Source organism: Sarcophilus harrisii, chromosome 1 (assembly GCF_902635505.1).
Source record: "Sarcophilus harrisii chromosome 1, mSarHar1.11, whole genome shotgun sequence".
NCBI classification, from domain to species: Eukaryota; Metazoa; Chordata; class Mammalia; order Dasyuromorphia; family Dasyuridae; genus Sarcophilus; species Sarcophilus harrisii.
This window is the reverse complement of record NC_045426.1, coordinates 80105207-80126388: the sequence shown is the minus strand read 5'-3', so window position 1 is coordinate 80126388 and position 21182 is coordinate 80105207. Positions and strand designations below refer to the sequence as shown.

General features: G+C 36.9%; 1 protein-coding gene across 33 annotated transcripts in view; it reads right to left on the bottom strand.

The window, feature by feature from the left end:
- Positions 1-2151: 2151 nt before the first annotated feature.
- PBRM1 (polybromo 1) overlaps positions 2152-21182 on the bottom strand; it is a 123060-nt gene continuing 104029 nt past the window's right edge. For 14 of the 33 annotated variants that reach the window (XM_031957569.1, XM_031957611.1, XM_031957615.1 and 11 more), the window contains 5 exons: positions 18009-18173; positions 14357-14512; positions 10695-10765; positions 10341-10557; positions 8497-8669 (listed from right to left, as the gene is read on the bottom strand). In XM_031957569.1, coding sequence (XP_031813429.1) covers positions 8497-8669; positions 10341-10557; positions 10695-10765; positions 14357-14512; positions 18009-18173 — 782 coding nt within the window. Of the gene's footprint in view, positions 3156-5718; positions 8670-10340; positions 10558-10694; positions 10766-14356; positions 14513-18008; positions 18390-21182 lie in introns of those variants that run through there. The other 19 variants (XM_031957735.1, XM_031957748.1, XM_031957770.1 and 16 more) reach the window with 9 other exon arrangements.

Here is a 21182-nt window from a genome sequence, read left to right as displayed (position 1 = left end):
CAGTTAAAAAGCTGAAAGAAAACAAAAACTGTTGTAACAAAAAGTAACTAAAACAAATCTATACAGTGGCCAAATGTCTGCCTCTTTCTGTACCTTGATTGATTGCATTACTTTTCTGTCAGATGGTAAGGTGTTTCATTACAGGTTCTCTGAAGACAGATGATCATTGCATGGATCTGAGTTCTTAAGTCTTTCCAAATTGTTTTTCTTGTCCTTGTATAAACTTTTCTTTTTCTGCTCATCTAATTCTGCACCAGCTCATACTTTCCAGAATTCTCTGCAATTATCTTGTCATTATTTATGGTTCAGTATTCTATCATATTCACATATAACAATTTGTTCTGCCATTCCCAGCTGATAGGCATCCACTTGAAGGGAAAAGCTCTGTAGAATCTTGGTGGTTTCTACTTAAAACCCCTTCTCGAATCAGGCAATTTGTTCTTCTTGGGCCCCTTTCCTCATACGCTCACTAGTTTCCCTATTGAGTTTGTATATTTCTGCACCAAACTGTTTGTGTTTATTTATTCATGACTCTTTTAGCCAGATGACTGAGGTTCTTATGTTGCCTACTAGCCCATTCTTTTATTCTCACACACTCCAATTGGGAGGAAAAGCAAATCCTTCTTGTTCCTGTCTTATAATATGCTATTTTAACTCTTCCCTCTTAAAACGCTCAGAATTAAACCAATCCATTCCTATTGTGTTAAAACAACAACAAAAACCCAACTCCATTAATGAAAACATTAAGGATCTGAAGGAATACTTGCTTCTTTTCAACCTATTAGAATCTTAAGATTATGTCTTGTTCAGCTCTCCAATTGCTCAAATAACTTTATATTTCTAAGGTTTTTTAGATTCTTATGTGTAATTCAGTGTTCTTACTTGGCTCTGATCTTCTCATCAAAAATGTTTGAGAGTCTTCGGTTCCATTCAAAGTCTACCTTTTTCCCTTGTAGGATTATATTTCATTATGAAGGTATTCTTGCTCATATACTTATCTTTTCCTTTTTGGAATACCTTATCTAAAGATCTCTTTTCACTTTTAGTATAAAAGCTGCCAGGTCTTGTATGTGTATTGTAGTTCATGAAGTATCTTTTTTCTGTGTTCCTTTCAACTTTCCTAGGATGCTGGAATTTGAACTAATTTTAAGCTGACATTCCTAGGCTTTTAACTTTTTTTTTTCTTTTTTTAAACAAAGGATCAAATTTATCTTCACTTTACTTGTTAGTTCTGATACTCTGGGCATATTTCATTTATGACTTGAAATATAGCATCCAGACTTTTCTGGAGAGGAGTGTGTAAATACTGGCATTCATGGAGTCTAATGATTCTTAAAATATCGCTTTGATGCTGTTTTACAGGATAGTTGCTTCTGTTATCAGGTTTCTCACATTTTCTTCTATTTTTCCATATCTTGATTCTGTTTTAATATTTCTTACTGTTTCATGGAGTTAATGATTCGTTGGTCTGTTCCAATTTTTATAGGGAGTTGATTGATTTACAGCTTTCTCTTCTAAACTACTTGTTCTTCCAATTCTGTCCTTATAAGAGCTTTCATTTTTATTTTTTGCTTCATTTCTTCTAGATATCCATGTAATCCTTGTGGAAATTTTTTTCCTTTGAGAGTTGGCTTGCGACTCTTTGTGGAGTTATGTACTTCTTTTGGAAGAATCACTAGAATTTCAATAAATCTTGATGTTAGTCTAGGTCTTCTTTGGTATACTTCTCTCTCCAGCTTTAGTTACCAAACTGAGACTGTGTTTCAGGGTCAAGGTCTGCCTTCAATCCACTTTTGGGTGTAATAGTACCTGGATTCCCATCTTCCCAGGGTTATTGGGCCTTTTTGGGTCTTGGATCTTCAAAATCCTTTCTGGCTTCTCAGGACAGGGTATGAGGGACCTGGTTGAATAGTGCTTGGACTATTCATGGCTGTTCTGTAAGGCTTACAAAGAGAGCTGGGCAGCTTGCTTAAGTTCAGGCAGCCAAGGTGGTCAGAAGTTACATGTACACCCATGCTTTTCATTCCCTATCTTTTCCAGCAGATTTCTCCTGTCATTCCCTTTCACTAACTTCAGTCTCTTTATCTACTGCTCCTTCCCTGCTAACACACACATACATACCCTCCTATCATTAAAAAAATAAAAAACCTCCTCCCTTAATATAATTGTCTCAACTAGGTATTGTACTATAGTTCTTCCTTTCTTGGACTTTGAGAAGGCAGTCTACCCCAGTTACTTTCATCCCTTTTTTCTCACTTTTATGGTATTAAACCTTTGCACTGTGGCAAATGATTTCATCATTCATATCAAATCATTCTTCTCAGTATTCTTTTAACTTTGAAATTTAATAATCTTTTTTCAATCCTTATCCTCTGGGCAGCATGTGACTGACACTAACCAATTTACATGAGAAAACTTTTTCCTCTAATTTTTAGCGACACATTCTTGATTCTTTTTTAGAATTGTAGGTTTCTTTCAGGGCTCTTGGTGACCCACTTAACTCCCTTTAGTTCAAGTAGCATGTCAATAAGTGGGTGATTCCCCTGGCCCCATTCTCTCTCCTGGACTCCAGTTCTGAACTACTCATGACCCTCTGGACATCCAAAAGATCCTAAGTGGATTTTTTACGTTGGCTTTTCCAAACTTCAGCCCCTTGGCTCCCTCCAAGACTAAACTTAAATCCCAGCTTATTCAGGAGTGTCAGTCTTCCCTTCTGAAACTGCCTTCCGTGTCTGTTTTGTATGTGCTGTATTATTTATGTATGGTCTCCTTTAATAATGTGAACTCCTGAGAGAAAGGACCATTTTTGCTTCCTTATAAAATTTCCACAATTTAGCCCAGTACCTGGCCCACAATAAATTTAACAAATGCTTACTGATCAACCACCAAAGCACTTTCATTTTCCTTATCTTGCACTGCCAAACCAGTAGGGTAGTTGTTGAGAGAGTACTTTATAAATTCAAAAGCATTACACACCTACATTTGGTGGAGAGTTCTTTGATGCCCTCCCAATTCTCCCTTACCTTCTCCAAATCCCTGCCTTTCTATTTCCATTCTAGTCCAAGCCTTCATCACTTTTCACCTGGGCTTCCTTCTTCTCGTTGGTTATAATGGTGGCTTCCCCTTAGTCTATGAACATGCTTAAGTCTCTGAGTCTAAAAATTAAAAAAAAAAAAATGTCCACATCACTTCTGTTTTAGAGCTATTACCTAAGGAGTAAAATTTAGTTTATGTGATCTGGCTTCAACACACCTTTCCTGCCTTATCTCAAACTGCTTCATGTTAATGAATTTCAAATTGGATCCCTTAGGATTTCCCATTTTTACCTTGCCATTCCCATCTCTCTTTGTTCATCATCCCTAATATCTGGACCATTCTCAGACACTGCTCTTCCCTCACTGACTGTTAAAATCTCTTCTCGTGAACCCCAACTCTGGAGCCACTTTCTTCATAAAGTTTTCTGATTCCCACCTGCTGGAAGTGATTTCTCAGGGCATTTTGTCCAGACCTTTCCTTTGCATTTATTACATTATACCTTGTATTATACTAGGACAGAGAATATGTTTTATTTCAGCCAGCTAGCCAAGCCCCAGCGCAAGATCTTTTACCTTCTAGAGATCTCAATAAGGGTTTGTTGGATGGAATGGAGTTTATTTAACCTGCAACAGGGGAAAAATACTACAGGGATCATCAGCTGTGAAAGAAAAAAAAGACTATCTCAGTGCCAATCTGTGATTGTACAGAACAACAAAGTTGGGCTAAGATGCAATTTTCTCTTAACTGTTTTATCATTATACATCGTATCATTCTCCAGTTTATTTAGTTACAATGAAGCTTATATTATAAACATGAAGTCTCTGAAACAGGGTAATAATGTCTTTAAAACACCAATATCTTAAGGCATTAGAGCAGAATACTGAAGTGTGCTACATGGCCTGCAACATCAAGTGAGCCCCGATTAGTAGGCATAAAAACACATTTCTGGTCTTTGTCTTCTCTGTGTAGATGCCTGTCTCCTTTCACAATAAAAACATTGAATGAGACAGACACCTGATTAAAAGGTAAGCAGTATCACAGAATGCATTAAAGAATAAAAAATATTATCATGAAAGGCAACGTGGTCGAGTAGATAAAAGAAACCTGGCATTAGAATGAGGAAGACTCACTCATGTACACAATGATTATCTGGAACAAGTCATACTTTCTTATATTTCAGACGACTTGCTAAGGAAGGTGTGAAGTGTCCTTGATCTTCATTGGTAGAGGGAACTTAAATTTGGGGAATTCCCTATATAGTTATAGGTCTTGCCCAAATAGCAGCTAAAAATGATTAGCAATGAATGTCTTTTTCTGTTAATGGATCACCGATTCATAGGTTTCATCTACTCTAATCCTCTCATTTTACAGATAAGCAAAGTGAGGTTCAGATCAATTGACTTGATTATCTTTATGCAGAGTATTAATAGATGGTTTTCAGAATCTAAATCTAATGCTCTCAGTACGACATGGCACTACCTAAAAGTGTCAATGGAACAGAAAATGAGCAAGGTCAGACCCCCACCCCCAATATCTGAAATGTCTGGCAATCCTTGAAAAGTGGCCATTTTATTTCATCTTTTTGCTTATGACAAAGATGATCATTTTAACTTGTTTCTACAGGAAAGAATCCTACCATTTTCTTTGGTAACTCATTTTCATGGCTAGATGTTTTATCTATATAACCTAAAACCTTTGTACTATAATTTAATTCCGTTTCTCTTCCTTCCTGATGATGATGATGGTTATCACCCTGCACATATTTAAAAGATTATTACATTTTCCCCAAAGTAATTCCTTCATGTGAACCCATTCAAGTTTCTCCAAGAAGACTGACTTTCTATTCTTATTAGCTCAGTAGCATTCACATTAATTTTTACAACAAAGTTGCAACTTTCTTTTTTGGGGGGGAGGGAGGTCAAGAAAACTTATTTCCCCATTGTTTACTTGTCACATTTCCCAATCAAGAGTAAGCAATGCGGGTTTCTCTGTTTTCATTTCTTCCAGTGTTCATTTCTTCCAGAGACTGGGGGTACATGAAAAGGTAGTTCCAAACATTTAACTGCTCATTATATTTAATAGTTTCTAAAGCCTCCAACCTTTCTTTTTTAATATAAAGGAAATCACATGGACTTTGCAAAGTGATATGAAAAGCAAGAATTTCTTGAATTATTACCAACACTAACAGTTTCCTTTAAAAAAGTGCTGACATCTTACACATAAATGTATATTAGATATACCAAGGCCACATGTTCTCATCCATATTTGAGTGGTGTACTTCACCTGCTGAAACACAATTTTTTATGGATACCATGCTCTCCTCACCCCAGAAGGGATTAAAGCCTCTAATCAGCTTTGAATCCCAACTTCTGGGGCTTACCGTTTCGCACTATCATCATGCAGGCCCCTGCCCGCCTACTCCCGCAGCATGCTAGCCACAAGGGGGTCAGGTCTTCTAAGCCCAGCATCAGCGTGCAGCCTCAGGAGGTCAGTGTGGGCCTTCTCTCCACATGTAACGTTCTTTTCCTGGATCACAGGCATTCCTGATGTGCAAGTCTTCTTTTTAAACAAAGATTTATCAGTCTTTATGTGGTCACATTTTTCAGGTACCACACACACATTCCTGAAACTAAATGCTGTCAACAAAATCTTAATGGAACCATCAAACCTGATTAATCTAAATCACTTTGCAAACTCCATTTTTATTTGGATTAAAAAGCTTCAGATGAACAAAATGATGGTACATACATATTATAAGACTGGTTACCACTTTCAACCCTTTTGATACAGAGGTAAGGATTAACCAACCATGACTTAACCAGGTCTGAATATGTTTAAGCTGAAGAGTCACCAATTCTAATTTTGCACAGAATATATATTTTTTCTCTTGATGGGAAGAGGTGTGTGTGTGTGTGTGTGTGTGTGTGTGTTGTTTGAGAGAAAAAATGCAATTAATGGCTTTCAACCAGTTGACTGAAAATACATACACTATTTTAATCTAAATTCTTACTTTGCATATAAACCCAATTTTCTCCCATACATACTTGCACTTTAAAAATATTACAATGCTGTTTAGGCCAACATATTTTGCCACAGCCATACAAACCAGAGGTTCTAAAAACCACAGGAAAAATGTGTGGTTATTTTATTATTATTTTTTAATCACTTGAATTAGAAAAAAAATTTTTTTTGGTTAGGTATGAAATTCTAGACTGCAGACCTCAAATCCTATCTCCTAAATTTTTACTGACATTCTCCACAGAAATACATAGAAAGACATGATTCTAAAATAAATACACAGTTAAAACAAAACAAAACAAACAAACTTGATTGGGCCCACAAGTAGCCTCGATGGCACTGCTCTGCATGACCTTAAAGGACACCCAGGGTTGATTTGGTTAGTTCTTGCAGTTCTTGCAGTTAGTGAAGCTGTAACAGGGTTGAAAAAGGAAGTGTTCCCAGCTCCAAGTGCCTTAGATAACAGCGACCATTCCATTTGCTGAAATAAAAGTGTTTTTAATAGACTCCCAAAAGAAGTCTTATCTAGGCCTCAAATAAAATAAAGTAAAACAAACCTTAAAAATAAATAAATAACTTAACTAAAATTAATTCCAGGCTCTTTGGTGTAATTTTGTTAATGTCTACAAATAAAAGAATCTGATTTTAATATACAGTCCATGATGGTGGTTGGATGGCTCAGATAAACAAAGAACTAGGATATTCATTATCTGATTCAGTTCAATGTCTTAATCTTTGTGGTGAAAACAGCAAAAATTCTAGTCACCGAGATGTATTCTAAAACAAGACAGTAACATACATTAAAAAAAAGTGTTTGAAATTACTTTTAGAAATACTTGATGAAGATTTAGATCCAGTGGTTGACTACGGCAGTTATGACGGCCTACTGTACTTAAGTATATATAGAGACAAAAGAGTTTCTCTGCTCTACACTCATGATTTAATAAGAATGGCATTTAGACATTGGGATAACTAATGCCTACTAGGAAAAAAAAAAAAACAGGAGTTCTACTGGGGTTATATGATAAAACCACTCTCAAAAACACAAATACCCCCCCTCCCACAAAGTGATGTGATGTAGTCTATAGCAGCATGTGAAAGCTTTGTTGAGCTGCCTGGTTATTTTCCTGGATAGATGCTCTAAAGGTAAGCTGCCACCTGAAGAATATTTACTATAAGGTTAGACAGGGAATGAAGTATTTCTAAACTAATATGTATGGGATCTGTGTGGCCTTTTCAGAAAGCATTTTCTTAAATAGTGATTTTTTCCCCCCCAGTTCTAAATGCACTTATTACCCCCTGAAATTCAAAAATTTAAGCTAATATTAAAAATATTTCTGAAACAGAAAAGTTGCAGCTTATAAGTTTTTGGCTGAAAACGTGTAGCAAGTCCTAAGTGGTAGAAAGTTACAACCTTGAAACTTGGAGAAAAAAAATGCCACGCATAGGAATGAAAAAATGGGAAAAAAAAAAAGGATTGTAAATGATTCTCATAATTTCATTTTCAGTGTAGGTATCAACTTTTACACACTGCTGTATTTTTTTTTTTTTTTAAAGCAAGGGTTATGTTTTAAAAATCACCTCCATCTACCATAATACTCCAGTGTGAATGTAAATGCTTTTTAATATATGGATTCAAAAACTTCATGAGATCTAACAGAACATGTGGAGTCAAACTGTGAATTCTTTTTAAACAGTTGAAAATGTTCTACTCATCCACCTATAAAGACTCAACAAGATTATGTATGTCTTTGTATAGGTCAATTACTACCCAGACATTTAATGAAGCACAAGAAAATGTGCTTGTGGTAGTGGACTGATCTAGGGCAGAGGTGCAAGCTTCAGAAGAGTACCCAGCTCCCCACTGGGTAGTTACTGATTCGATCAAAGTCTCTACAAATCTGCTGAATCTCCATTATTTTTTCTTGAGAAAGCATTTTAATTCACCTGTAAGCAATGGTTTCTCCTGGAAGTGCCTTAAAACACGCAGGCACGTGAACAGACATATTTTTCTACAATGTAAACTAGGACTAACTTCACATTTCATTGTCATTTTAAACTAATTTGTAAACAGTTGTTTTTTCATGGTTTTTTTTTTTTTTTTTGGTCTGTTTTTGTTTTATAAAAAACCCCCAATGGTATCAGATCCATGGCAACAAGTAAAAAGATAACTCCATGTCTACACATACAACCAAATATGAAACTGGCTTTCAAACAAAGGAAACATATGCAAAAAAATCTTTGTGTATTTGATAAAGTCAACTTAATATAACAAAAACAAATTGAAATATGCTTATTAAAAGTGTCCTTATATAAAAATGGTCTTGCAATGTACAATAAAATGCAATAAAAATTATTGTTTTGTTATCCCCCCAGTAACTAAAACAGCTATTGTTCCACAAAACTCTTTTATGTTTGTATCAAAGAAAGTAATTTATGCGATTAAACATTTTCTATGTTGTATGCTTGGCGAATGTTAAGGGTATCTCGAAGCATCAAATCACGAAGGCGCCAGAGGGCATCCGCCATGGTAGTGTGGGCCCCTTTACTTTTCAGCCAGTGTGAAGGAAGCCGGCTTTCTTGTTCTTTTGATAGATGAACATCTCGTCTTCGGGCTGAGAAGTAAAACAGAGTGATCACCTAACCCCGGCTTTCATTTTCTTAAGGCTTACTACATTTATTAAAGTAGGAAACAGCCCATGAAATTTAACTGTAGAGTATTTCCAAACATATTTTCCATATCATTTTATGGTAAATTCATTAAAATTCCCACCTGCACCACTTGACAGTATTGTGACCATAAGCAAATTATAACCTTTGAGTTTCAGGGGCCTCACATATAAAGTGAGGGAAAAATCTACTCAACGTTTCCTCGAAACTTGGTAAGGAAGGAAGGATTAGCACATTTTCCTTGACTTAAGTTCACATTTTGGTAGCAATTTAAAGTTGATAAAAAACATATTTTTTCTTCATTGTTCTAAAAAAATAGGTATATCAAGTTATTATTTTACTCAGATAATTAAACTAAGGCTTAGAGAGGTTAACTAACTTATGCCAGATCACATAGCTAATAAGATGGAAACCAAAAGCCAGTTCTCATCACCGAGTCCAACACTCTTTTCCACTGCAATCCATTCACTGCCAATCAAAACTCACTTTAGAGTGTCGTAAGAAAAACACTTCATAATCTTCTAAGTGCCATGATTCTCATTAATAACAATAAAAATCAAGGTGCTTTAATGGAATTCTGCATTATTTAACTAAAAAGATAACCAAAAGTCATTTTTACTTAAAAAACAAAGGGCTGAACACTAAATGATGTTGATAATCTGATTTTCTGTAGCAATTACCAATTTGACATTTCAAATTTATAATGATGTTCCATTACAAGAGAGTATAAGTTCCTTGAGGGTAAGCATTGTATTTTCACTTTGCCTTTGTACATCCAATACTAACTACAGCGCCTGAACATAGTAAGAAAGCCTTAATTGCTTGTTTGACTGGAATGGGCTTAAAAAACAAACAAACAAAAACCTTTGGGGAATGCAGGAAAAAATTCTAATTAATTTTTCCTCGAAACCTGGGAAGAGGGGCAGCTAAGTGGTACAGTGGATAGAGCACCAGCCCTGAAGTCAGGAGGACCTGAATTCAAATCTGGTCTCAGACACTTAACACTTCCTAGCTGTGTGACCCTGAGCAAGTCATTTAATCCCAATTGCCTCAGGAAAAAAAAGAAAAAGACAAGAAAGAGAAACTTGGGAAGAAAGCGAAGGATTAGTACGATTTCCTTGATTTAAGCTTCCTGAGTTTTCACCATAGATTAGGTTAATGCTTATAGAGTACTTGGCCAGTGATTCCTGAAAATACATAAATATCACTCAATCAAAATACATTGCTTTTAGAGGTTAATAAGATTTCCAAGTTTTAGCAAAATTCATTTTTATGCCTAAGCAGATAAACTTAGAAATTAATGAAAACAGAACAGTTAGATTGAATTCAAAATACAACACTAAAGTCTGCCAAAGACTGATTTCCAGTATGCTATGTAGTATCTATCTCACATCACCAAGTTCAAGGCCTGTGGCTAAAATGTTTTGGGATTTCTTTGTATTTTTCAGCAGCTAATAAGTGTTTTAACTAAAAGTCATTGTATGAACAGCTGCTTCTCAAACTTCGACACCAAAATATAAACCAATGACACACAGGTCATATAAATTGCCTTGAAAATGAAAATGCCACATCCAAACAGGCACTGGCTTTGCCTGGTATAGGTACTCTGTTCTTACCTGCAAGGGTCTGGTCCCACTTGCTAATACTGTTTGATTCGGCGCTGAGCCCCTCAATGTATTTCAGGTAGGCCTCTGAGTGCAGAAGCCTCTGGGTCTTTGGTGGGGGAGAGACAAACATTGGTGTTGTAGGCTGCTGCATGACAGGCTGGCCTGCTGGATTCTGACCCGGATATGGAGGTGGTGCTTGCTGGCCTGGGGGCCCAAGAATTCCCATCTGAAATGGGATATGACCGAGAAATGAGGATGTTTGCCATCACACAGAAGAAGGTTCAGCACACAGGGTACAAAGGCATGCACACATTCAGACTGGCAGAACTTTGGACACCGAGAAGACCAAGCTAAATGATTTACCTGTTGTCCATAAGGACTCCCTCCTGGCGCTGGAGGTCCTACAATGGGGGACACTCCTTGGCCCATCACACCTATATTTTAAAATGTAATTAACACAGTTAGAGGCTCGGATTACAATGACAGAAAAATCACTCTCTGATAAGAGATCATGTCATTTACGCCACGAGTCCCTGTGTCTTTTTGTCTTTATGATTGTGTCCATAATACACTCAATAGAGTTTTGTTTATATTTGAGGGATAGTAACTAGACCTGCTATTTCATATATAGAACTCCTTGTGAGGGAACGCTATGGATCTGGAATTAAGTGAGCACTTTTCTTTTTCCTTGAGTGCAGCTCTTTCCAAAGAGCAGTTCAAATCTGGCCTCAGACACTTACAAGCTGTGTGACTCTGGGCAAGTCCCTTAACTCCATTAAAAAAAAAGTCTTTTAGTTGCCCCAAACACAGAGAGATGAAGGGTCTTGCCCAGGATCACCCAATTGGTATGTGCCAAAGATGGGCTTGGCCCCTAAAGCTGCTGTTTTAATGAATAGAAATAGTGACCTAACATGAGCTTACTCAATTAATTTATCCTCTAAACCTTAATGAATGCTTATAACTTTTACAAATTCTTAGTTCTCCCCTCCCCCTTCACAATGAGCTATAGCCTGAGTAAACCTTTATGTCTAAGGTGCCTGTTTTCTGTTTGACAGCATGACCCTTGGATCTAGGGGCTTTTTTGGTGCAGTAATGGGTGACATTGGCCTTAAACTCAAGAGATGTGTAAAATACTAGAAGAGGAAGGAAATTATTATATGGATTTTTAAGTGCAAAGTTAAAAGTGCTACAAATATACAAAGTCATAACATCACAATTAATTGTTATTCAGCAGGGTATCCCAGTGCAATATACAAAATATACCACAAGATGAAAACGTTGGCTTTGCACCTCCCATGTTTGTGCTGTTACCAGGCATGAGACTAAAAGAAGGCTTATTTTTAATTGCTAAGACTTAATATTCAAAATTACAAAGTTACCAATAAAGGCAGACTTTTAGACTACTGATGTATTGTAATATCTTTCTATGACAGTAATCTATTTTTAAAATTCCTTGGGTGACCTTTTTATAAGCAGTTGTCTTAACAGTTTCTTTTAATAATCTTGTAAATCCAATTCAGTTCTTTAGACTTAACTCATCCACTCTAATTCATTCACTGGCTTTTCTGATAAAACAAGAACTCAGTTCTTTAAAAAGCCAGAACCTTACTCTGTGAAAGTTCTCCCCTTGCTTCTAGTTGGTGCTTTACCTTTGTTCTAGATGAATTTGCTACACAGATGGAGTTTGATGAGATCTTATTTCCCTGCACATTCCTATTCTGACTCATCCTGTTTTATTTCGATTGTGGACGTTTCTGTAGGGAGGGTAGGGAGGACAACTTTCCTGTTACGTTAGTGGCTAGATATTGTTTTCAAGTAGTATTTAGGGCTCTCTTTTTTGTTCTTTTGGGGCAACAGAGAAAATGACCATGAACTGCCTGACTTGAGGCAAGCAGCCACTACACTGATGCTTATACGAATTGGCCAAGAACGCTGGCACAGAATATTTGAACTTCTACTGAATGTGGTACTGACTGTGCCACAGAAATGCTTTTTATAGGCTAATGTAAACCACTTTCTACATTGTGTTTCCTTCTACCAGAGGTTCATTTTGCTGTTGCTAGCTAACAAGATAGTGACCAGAAAGAATATAAATTATCTCTGTAGCTCTTTTAATTTTGTTCTTATATATCATATTATTACTCTCATATTAAGCATAAGAAATGTGACTTACTATTCTGGACCTATATGAACATATATCTACTTTTAAAAAATTTGTGACTGGGGGCATTGAGAAGAGTAAGAGATAGAAAAAACTTTACCACCCATCACAAAGGGCCTGCTTGTCTAAGATGCTGGTGTTTTCCAGCTTCTTTTAGGATATGGTAAGAATCTGGATAATTAATAGCAAGTAACTAACAAATCAAGGAAGCAATTTCAAAGTTTAATTAAAAAGTAATGACATCAGTTCTTCAAGCTACATGTGAAAATGGATCTATCTCATAATTTCACACTGTGTTGTCATAGCTATACAGAAGTAAACATTTCCCTTTCTCTCTAATAGTATTTCTCTAACATACCCTAACCCTAATGACTCCTTTTACAACAACATCCCTAAAGTACATTCCAGCATCCTTAAAAATAAAAAAGTTAACCCCCCCCCCAAAAAAAAAAAACCTCCAATAGTTCTTGGAGATTCTGCCTTCTCTCCAGATAGCAATTTTTTAGTGTAAGAAAGGCCCCAGAAGTCAGTACACCTGCTTCACATATCACACAAATACTTATCTTCTTAGAACTGTTGGGAGCTAAGTAGTTCTCCCTAAGTCTCTCATTGAAGATATCTCATTTAACTTTCCTGAAGCCTCACCTAAAGTGCTGTGGTGTGTGTGTGTGTGTGTGTGTGTGTGTGTGTGTGTGTGACGAACATAGGCCTTATAGATAGTGGATATTTAATAAGATTTTGCTGTATTAACCGATCAGATTATTAACTGACTTTATAGCTTATAACTATATAAAAGTGGGCTAACTTCACAGATAATAAACTCGAACTGGAATGGATCTCAGAAGCTCCCCTATTTTATGGATAAGGAAACTGAAGCACAGATAGTTAAGTGACTTGTACAAAGTCGTTGGAGGGAGTGGGGGATAGAGGGGGAAGAAGGGAAGAGATTTGAGATCTGGTCATCTGTTAAAGGACCCAGTTGCTTCTGGATTCATTTGAAAGTCATAATTCCCAGAAGACAAGGTAACCAGATGGCCAATCTTTCTGGGTCGGAAACCAATTTATATACTTTTTCTGTCACTTAATAGTTCCACAACAAATCCTTTGATTTTTTACAAATTCTCATAAAAAAGGTCATGCTGAATAAAACCATTTTGGTATCATGTTGCTACCTACAATATTTATTGAATGGGTCAGCACACAAGGCAGAGTATTTAGTTTGCTGGAATTAACTGAGCTAAATGCAGCTGAGATTCATGACTTCCCTTCTCTTCATCCTTCAGTTTTAGAGTCAATCTGTTATAAAATGTTAATTGGAATTTCTGAGGCAATGCTACTTTCTGATGATTTCCCCCCAATTTCTTTTGACAATTGTTCCTTCACAATTCACTTAGAAGGAGCAGAAAAACTGGGCAAGAGAGACTGACTGTTTTCTGTAGTTAATGAGATAGCTCCTGTAAGATAAGAACTGTCTCAGTAAAGGCCTGGTATCAGAAAACACCAAATCCTTTCATAGAAATAAGGCTCTGAAGAATTTTGATAACTGAACAGTCTTTCCTAGGCCATATCTGGCATTTTCAGGTCCTGGTAGGATCAATTCAGCATTATAGGTTTTAAATTCGCTTTTCCACTCAGCCCGCCTCTGCCAGGCCTTTTGCTGTGCTGCTCCTTTTAAATCAAATCTCTTTAGAGACATCCTCAATATCTGTAGCAACATAACATTGGTTCTCCTGATAATTTTACTAGCATCTTCCTCAATGGTGTATGAAGAAAAAGGGGCAGGCATTCCCCCAAATACCTGGCTACAGGAGGAAGATGAAAAAATGAAGATGAGATAATGAGTGAACGAGGATGATGTTCTTACCCGGTGGTGGGATGCCTGGGATGCCTGGCATACCTGGCGGAAGGTGGTGGGGTGGGGGCACCCCAGGGTGAAGTGGCTGCATGCTGCCCATGCTAACAATGCCATCAACTGGCCCCTGCAAAGGTGGCAGGACTGGCGGATAGCCACCTATCATGCCTTAAAGGACACAACAAATTTCAAACATGCATCAATAACATGCAACATGATCTAAATAATTAAAAACAACCCCCCCCCCAAAAAAAAACCACGTGCACTACTAATGAAAAGCATCTTTAGTACTGCATGATACAATAGCAATTAGTATCTTGCAATAATGAACAAAATAAAGTTATAAATATGAAATACACCTTTTTGGATGAATTAGTACTTAGTATATTATTATTATCTTTTGCTGTATGTTCATCCTTGGTGAAATACGCTGTATATTCTTAGTTAAATATTAATAAAATTAATATTACCAGCCATACCAAGCTGTTTATACATCGCAATAAGTTCTGCCAACTGCAATCCAGATTAAATGGCATAATATCAACTTCACTCAACTCTGCACACACCTGCACGGTACTATCATGCATAAAAATGAGGGCCCAGTTACATGGTTATAAAGTGCCCTGTGTCATGAAGCACGGTTCTTTGTGGCATATATCAAGGGTCCTGCCCCAGAACAAGGTAAGGGTCAAGTCTCACACCAGAAAATTACACTCATTTTAACTCATAGAGACCTAATAATAATGAATTGTTTACCATTAGACTTTAAATCGTGACAAATGAAATACAACAAAAACCCAAATTTAATGTCCAATAATGAAAGCTCTGGGAGTAGTGGCTGGTGATAGAGCACTCAAGAGATGGATGGGGGGAAAGTTCCAAAAAGTAGAAATGACTCAAGTGCCATTTTCCAAATTTATACATGAATTCATCATTTCAACATTAATGGGGAACATTTTAAATAAGGGAAGGGGCTTCTGAGAGTATTCCATTCCTTTAATCACAATACTCCTCTTTGGATAAAGTATTTTCTGTTGGCTAGGAAAAATGTTAGTAAACAAAATATGAAAATATCTGGCAAGCAACAAGATGAAGAGAAGAAATTTTTCTCAAAATGGCAAGGACTCATAGGAAACTAAGATGTTGTTTAAAAAATAATGAACTTTTTTTCAGGTTGCCCAATTTCTCTTTTCCAGTGACTAATACAGTAACGTTAATGATGGACTCCAGAGCATTCCCCACACAGTACCCTTGATTCCCCCAGATAAAGTCACCTATACATGATATCCTCTTCTGCAAAAGTGGATTGAGGAAGCTAAGAGTAGCTAAGAACACTACTGCCAAACCTTATTCTTACAAAACAGCGCTGTAGGTTTTTAAGTGCTCATGGAAAGAATGAGTAGGGTAATTCAAGCTTTCTAGGGTTTGACCAACTCAGACAAATTCTCAGGAAATGAATGATAAATTTAAAAGTCTTTCTTTTATAGCTGTTAAATAATTCAAAATGCTTATTACCAAAGGCCAGGATCATTAAGAGCTTACAGAATTCACTTTGATCAACTGTGTGAACTGGCCAAGGAAATCTTAAATTGGTTGAAATCAACTTAAATCAATGCAAACAAACTCATTTAAATGGCAACATTTCTGAATTTTGTAAAGAACTTGATCTGAGTTGTATAATTTCAAAAAAATGTAAATGCAGAGAAATAAGATTACTTAGGAACATAAAGAATTGCTTTCCAGGGGGCAACACGACCTACCACACTACTAGATGCTGCTTCTTGGACTAAGAAGATACTGAATGCTGTAAGGCTTTGCTTTCAATTACAAAAGCCCATCTGAATGCAAACTTCATGGGCTGCTACTAAAGAATCATTTACAACTTAACTGAACTACACATGTGAAGCATTTTCATTAAACTGTACTTTGGCATTTACTATCCCAGTCACATTTGTTCAAATGAGCTTTGGTGTTTGTAAGCAAAGCTAGTCCCAGGCAACAACAAATCCAAAATATCATTAGGCTGTTATTGCCACTTGAAAGACCATGAAAAAGCATCCTTTTAACGGCATGATGAACCACTGAAAAATGACACCTTATTTCCCCAGTGGATTAAAGATTGGCTATGTTAGAAATCACATCTGATCTGTTCCCTCTGCACTCCTGGGGCCAGTAAGCTCAGAAAGCACATTCTTGCTAATGGAGCCAGGGTGTTTTTTAGTGAGGGTTTATGTTTTTGACCAGTGTATGGCTATTCTCCCAGTCTATGAAAGTCTATATGTCTAAGGTACCTTTGGACTTGACGTTGTTATTCCCCAACAGGGAGCTAAAATGCTGCAGCTGCTGTTCTTTTTTTAAAAAAAAAAAATCCACATTAAAAAAAAAATGTTGTTTGTACTTCTTTTGTGAATGTGTCCTTAGGTATTTTAGCCAAGGGCACAATGCTAAAATTTTAATGTATAAAATAAAGGCAATTTTGATATTAATGAAGGAATGATTTCTAGAAACTTCAGGACCTTATTAACCAAAATGGGCCATGGAATACAGCAAGCAACTATGCAACTTGTTAGCTTTACATCAGCTATGATAAATGCAATCAATTCAAATGCCATGATTCAAATGTGGTTTGATGAGTGCAATTACTGACTTAAGCGACAGTGTTTGAGGATTTTTGCCATCACAAAGATAAGAGCACCAATGGAAAAATGTTACCCTGTACTTATCATTCCATTAAAAAAAAAAAATGAAAACAACAACAACAACAAAAAAAGAAGAAGCTAAGATTATATTGAACACCACTGCCTTGGAGTCACTACAAAAGTTTTAGGGGAAAAACTTCTTGCTTGACAGTGGAAACATGGAATAGCTGAAAAGGTACCTCATTTTATATCAGAAAGTCCACTTCTTGAGAAGTTGTTATGGACCTCTGAAGTTAGAACATGCCAAACAATAATAAGTCAAGAAACAGCCAAATTTGCTATGGCTATAAGAACCAGAGACAACACACACAAGCAACCACATTCACAATTTTAGGAAAAAATATGTGACTGGGATACTAACAGAAAATGCAGTTTAATGCAATAAAAAAGGAAAGCATTACAGAGTGGGCATAATGAACTGAATAAGGAATATAGATACATATTCAATTTAGCAGTCATGCACATAACTGATCAGGAAAGGATTTAGAATCAAAATAAAAAATCCTTTAAATGATCAGTGTTTTAAGGATGGCTGCAGTAAACAAGGCCAACGGACTACTGGCATGAACCAGGGAATGAACCACACTACTTTGAGTTTAATTTGGCAGATTTTTCTAAAAGTTTTTTTAGGACAGTGCTCAAGGTCTAGTTACCTTTTTTTTGTTACAGCAAGAGAAATCTGGGGTGGAAAATACTACTAGAGCATCCCCACAGCCAAGGCAGAATTGTTCCCTATGAATTCTCCAGTGCTGGGCCCAGTTCCGATGTTTATGGGAAGGGTATTTTCTGTGTGGGAGAGGGCAATAGAGGAAGACATGGATGATCTCAAACTCTGAAAGTAGATTGGTCATGAGAAAAGGCTGGAGGAGTCTAAGGCTCATTTGGAACTGGAGGAAAAAAAATGTGATCCATTATGAAGGAATTTCTTAAAAGTGGAAAAAAATGGTCTTAGCTCCTGCTTTTACCTGCAACAGGTGTCAACTGCTGATTGAGCATCGCCATTGGTGTTGGTGGCGGCACCACCCCCATGAGCGCCCCCGCGGGGGGGCCCGCCCGGGGAGAAGCACTCGGCTGCGGTTGCTGCGCTGCGCGCTCTCTCTCCTGCTGCTCGGCAACTTTAGCTGCCCGCTCTGCAAAGGCATTTTAGATTTTCAATTCTGCTTTTAACCCAGGAGTTCACAACACCATCCATTTCATTCAACAGGACTAGCAAAACACAGCGACAGTTTCATCTAATGGAAAGGCATAGAGCAGAGGCCCGTTCTCAACCCAGGATACAGCTGATGTCGTTGGGTGGGTAACCTAGTGGGCATTCCCAGCTTTCCTAGCCCGTCGTGAGAACTTGTCTGCAAAGATTTCAAGAATGTTAAGACTGCAACACACATTCAGAAAGCACAGGTTTTAAACATGTCACCAGCAAAACCAATGTAGTTAATTAATGTTGATGAGGCACCCTGATGATGAAAGCGGTAATTGTCATCACTATTATTAATGGCATCACGGATTGTTTAGAATTTCAACAAGAAGCAATTCCATGGCCCATTATAATTTTGGCACAATCGATACTTGGGTTTTCATGATTCCTTGTACCCAGTCTTACTGAGAACTGGGGTTATTGGTGTCCTGGGGGATAGCAGCTGAAGAAAATTAACTCTGTAAGGGAAGAGTAGCTCACTGCCTATTTCACAAGCTTTCTGGTAAAGCTGATGACTCTATCAAATATTCTGATGAAGCAAAGAGGGTTGTGTTAATAACTAAACTTCAGGGAAAAGAAATGATTCCTTGTACTTTCCTGCAGTAGTGAGATTTCCCTCAAAATAACCAAGTTTCTTGCGGCTAAATTTTTCAACAGTAAGATTAAATTACTCCATGCAGCTGCTCCTTAAATTAGCAGATTCTAGAAACCAATGCTATATATCACTAATGTATAGGAATAGCAACATCTTTGTTCAAATTCTCTGAAGTCAGACATTCTTTCCAAGGTAACTACATTCTTTCAAGCTAGTTTGCTGTTTTGTTTTGTTGTGTGCCTCCCCCTCCTCCCCCATAGACCCGCCTGTAACTGATAAGACTTGATAACAAAATATTGACTCTCCATTTGCCGACTGGTTAGAGACCTTAATACTTTTAATTTACAAACCCCCACTGATTCTGGATTTGTAATGCTGTACACAGTAATGGTAACATGTTTTCCTCCTTTTTCACATGGGTAAACTGAAGCACAGAGACATCTGGTGACTTCCAAGGATACAAAACCAACAGCACCAAAGTGAGGGAACCATGAAGCCCTGAATTCTAATATCATATTCCAACTTCCAACATGGAAACTCAAAGGAATGACACTTGAGCTCGTGCAGTGGAAAATTTGTCTCCAGGACACAGATACTTAAGGAAAATAATGAAATGAAAAACTCCAACACTTCTTTAGTTTTAAGAGAGTCAAAGCTCTAAAAGCTAAAGGCTCTTTGCTTACATTAGAGCGACTACCTGTAAATGGTCTAGTTTAAAGGACAAGTGATTTTCTAAAAAGGTCTTCTAAATAATAAATTACAAGTGAAGGGATATCTGAAATCTAGTTATGGTTGAGGCAGTTTGAAGACTAAATACTAAGAAACTAGAACTAATTTCGACACTTTTCATCATACAATACACAGTAAATGGGAGAAGAAAATGCCGGTAAAAGAAAAAATAACAATTCAGGCTTAGATGGTAGAATAAAATTTTAGCTGAATATACCAGCAGGTTCTTCTTAGGTGGAAATCAATGCTCCTAACCTACTCTAGCTGTATACTAATGGAGGATCACTGGTCTATGAATTGGATATGTTAAAATCCAAGAGAGTTTGGATTTTCTGACTCAAACAGCAACTTAGAATAACAGCATTACATTATGAGTAATTTTAGACTCCCCTTAATTTTGGGGATCTTCTTTCTTGTCCTTCTCTTTCTACCTTATCAGCCACTGTTATCTTCACCATCGCAAACTTGTCTTTCTCTCTCTCACTCATATAATTTTGCTTCTCTTCTCACAGGACTGGCCTTACAAATCCCTACTGTCTAATCCTGCCCAAGCCCTCCAAGCACATTATGGCTTTAAATTCACCAAGTATAGTAGGTTTCCAGATTCCTGTTACAATTTATTTGGAGTGAATCAGTCCAGACTTGAAAGTACAATATAATTTTTTTGGTATTCTTATGGAGTCTTCCATAGAAAGTCCACAGGATGTCTTTTTGACTAAAGCAACTGAATAAAAAAAGCACCTTTTGACACTGCTGTCTTCTTTTTATCTTCTGCAAAAATAACAAAGAACACTGCCTTGACACAGCTCAGATAACCTGTCATGTACTTACAAAGGGGGAACCTGCTCTGATTCCAAGTAATGAACTTATATGCAAAATTCTTGGTGACAAAAAATGCATCCATGGGCCAAAGTCTGTTCAACCAGCTGGCTGGACTTTCTGCTATTTCTCTCTTAAAACAAAAGACACATCCCATAAATACTTGCTTCTCAAATATGCCACCAAATCCTTGAAAACTGGCTCACTGTCCCCCCCAAAAAGCAATTTCCAAGTGTAATAAAAGAAAAATGAAGATAAGTGAACCTCATTATAGAGATACTAGGAATCTTAAGAAAATACTTATATGCTTATACATTCAGAAAGGATTCAGAAAGGATACTAAAACCTGCCTAAGAGACCACTCATTTTGGCACATCATATGCCTTAAAGGCTCAATACTCCCAGTCTAGAGTCAAACAGAAATAATAAGACTCTATTATACATTTTGTATTATATTTTGTATTTAAGAAACAAAAACAAAGAGATTAAGTTTCAGGTGGTCTCCTTAAGTGGGTTTCACTATCTGTATATTAGAGGCTATAATCTGACAATTTTTTAGGATATGAGGCTATTGTATCCTCTCTCCTTTTAGGGACAGCTCTTTCAGGATACAAAGAAAGGAGGAAAACTTGCCTCTTTAAAAAAGCTTTCTGAAAATTGACAACTTTGATTTAGGCAAATGGGAGGAGAAATCAACAGATAAGTTAAGTAAAATGGTTGTGTTGTCATCAAATCAGAACATGCTGGACTTTACCTTGCTGAATGTGTACTTATCACTTGAGATAATTCTTAAATAGAAAA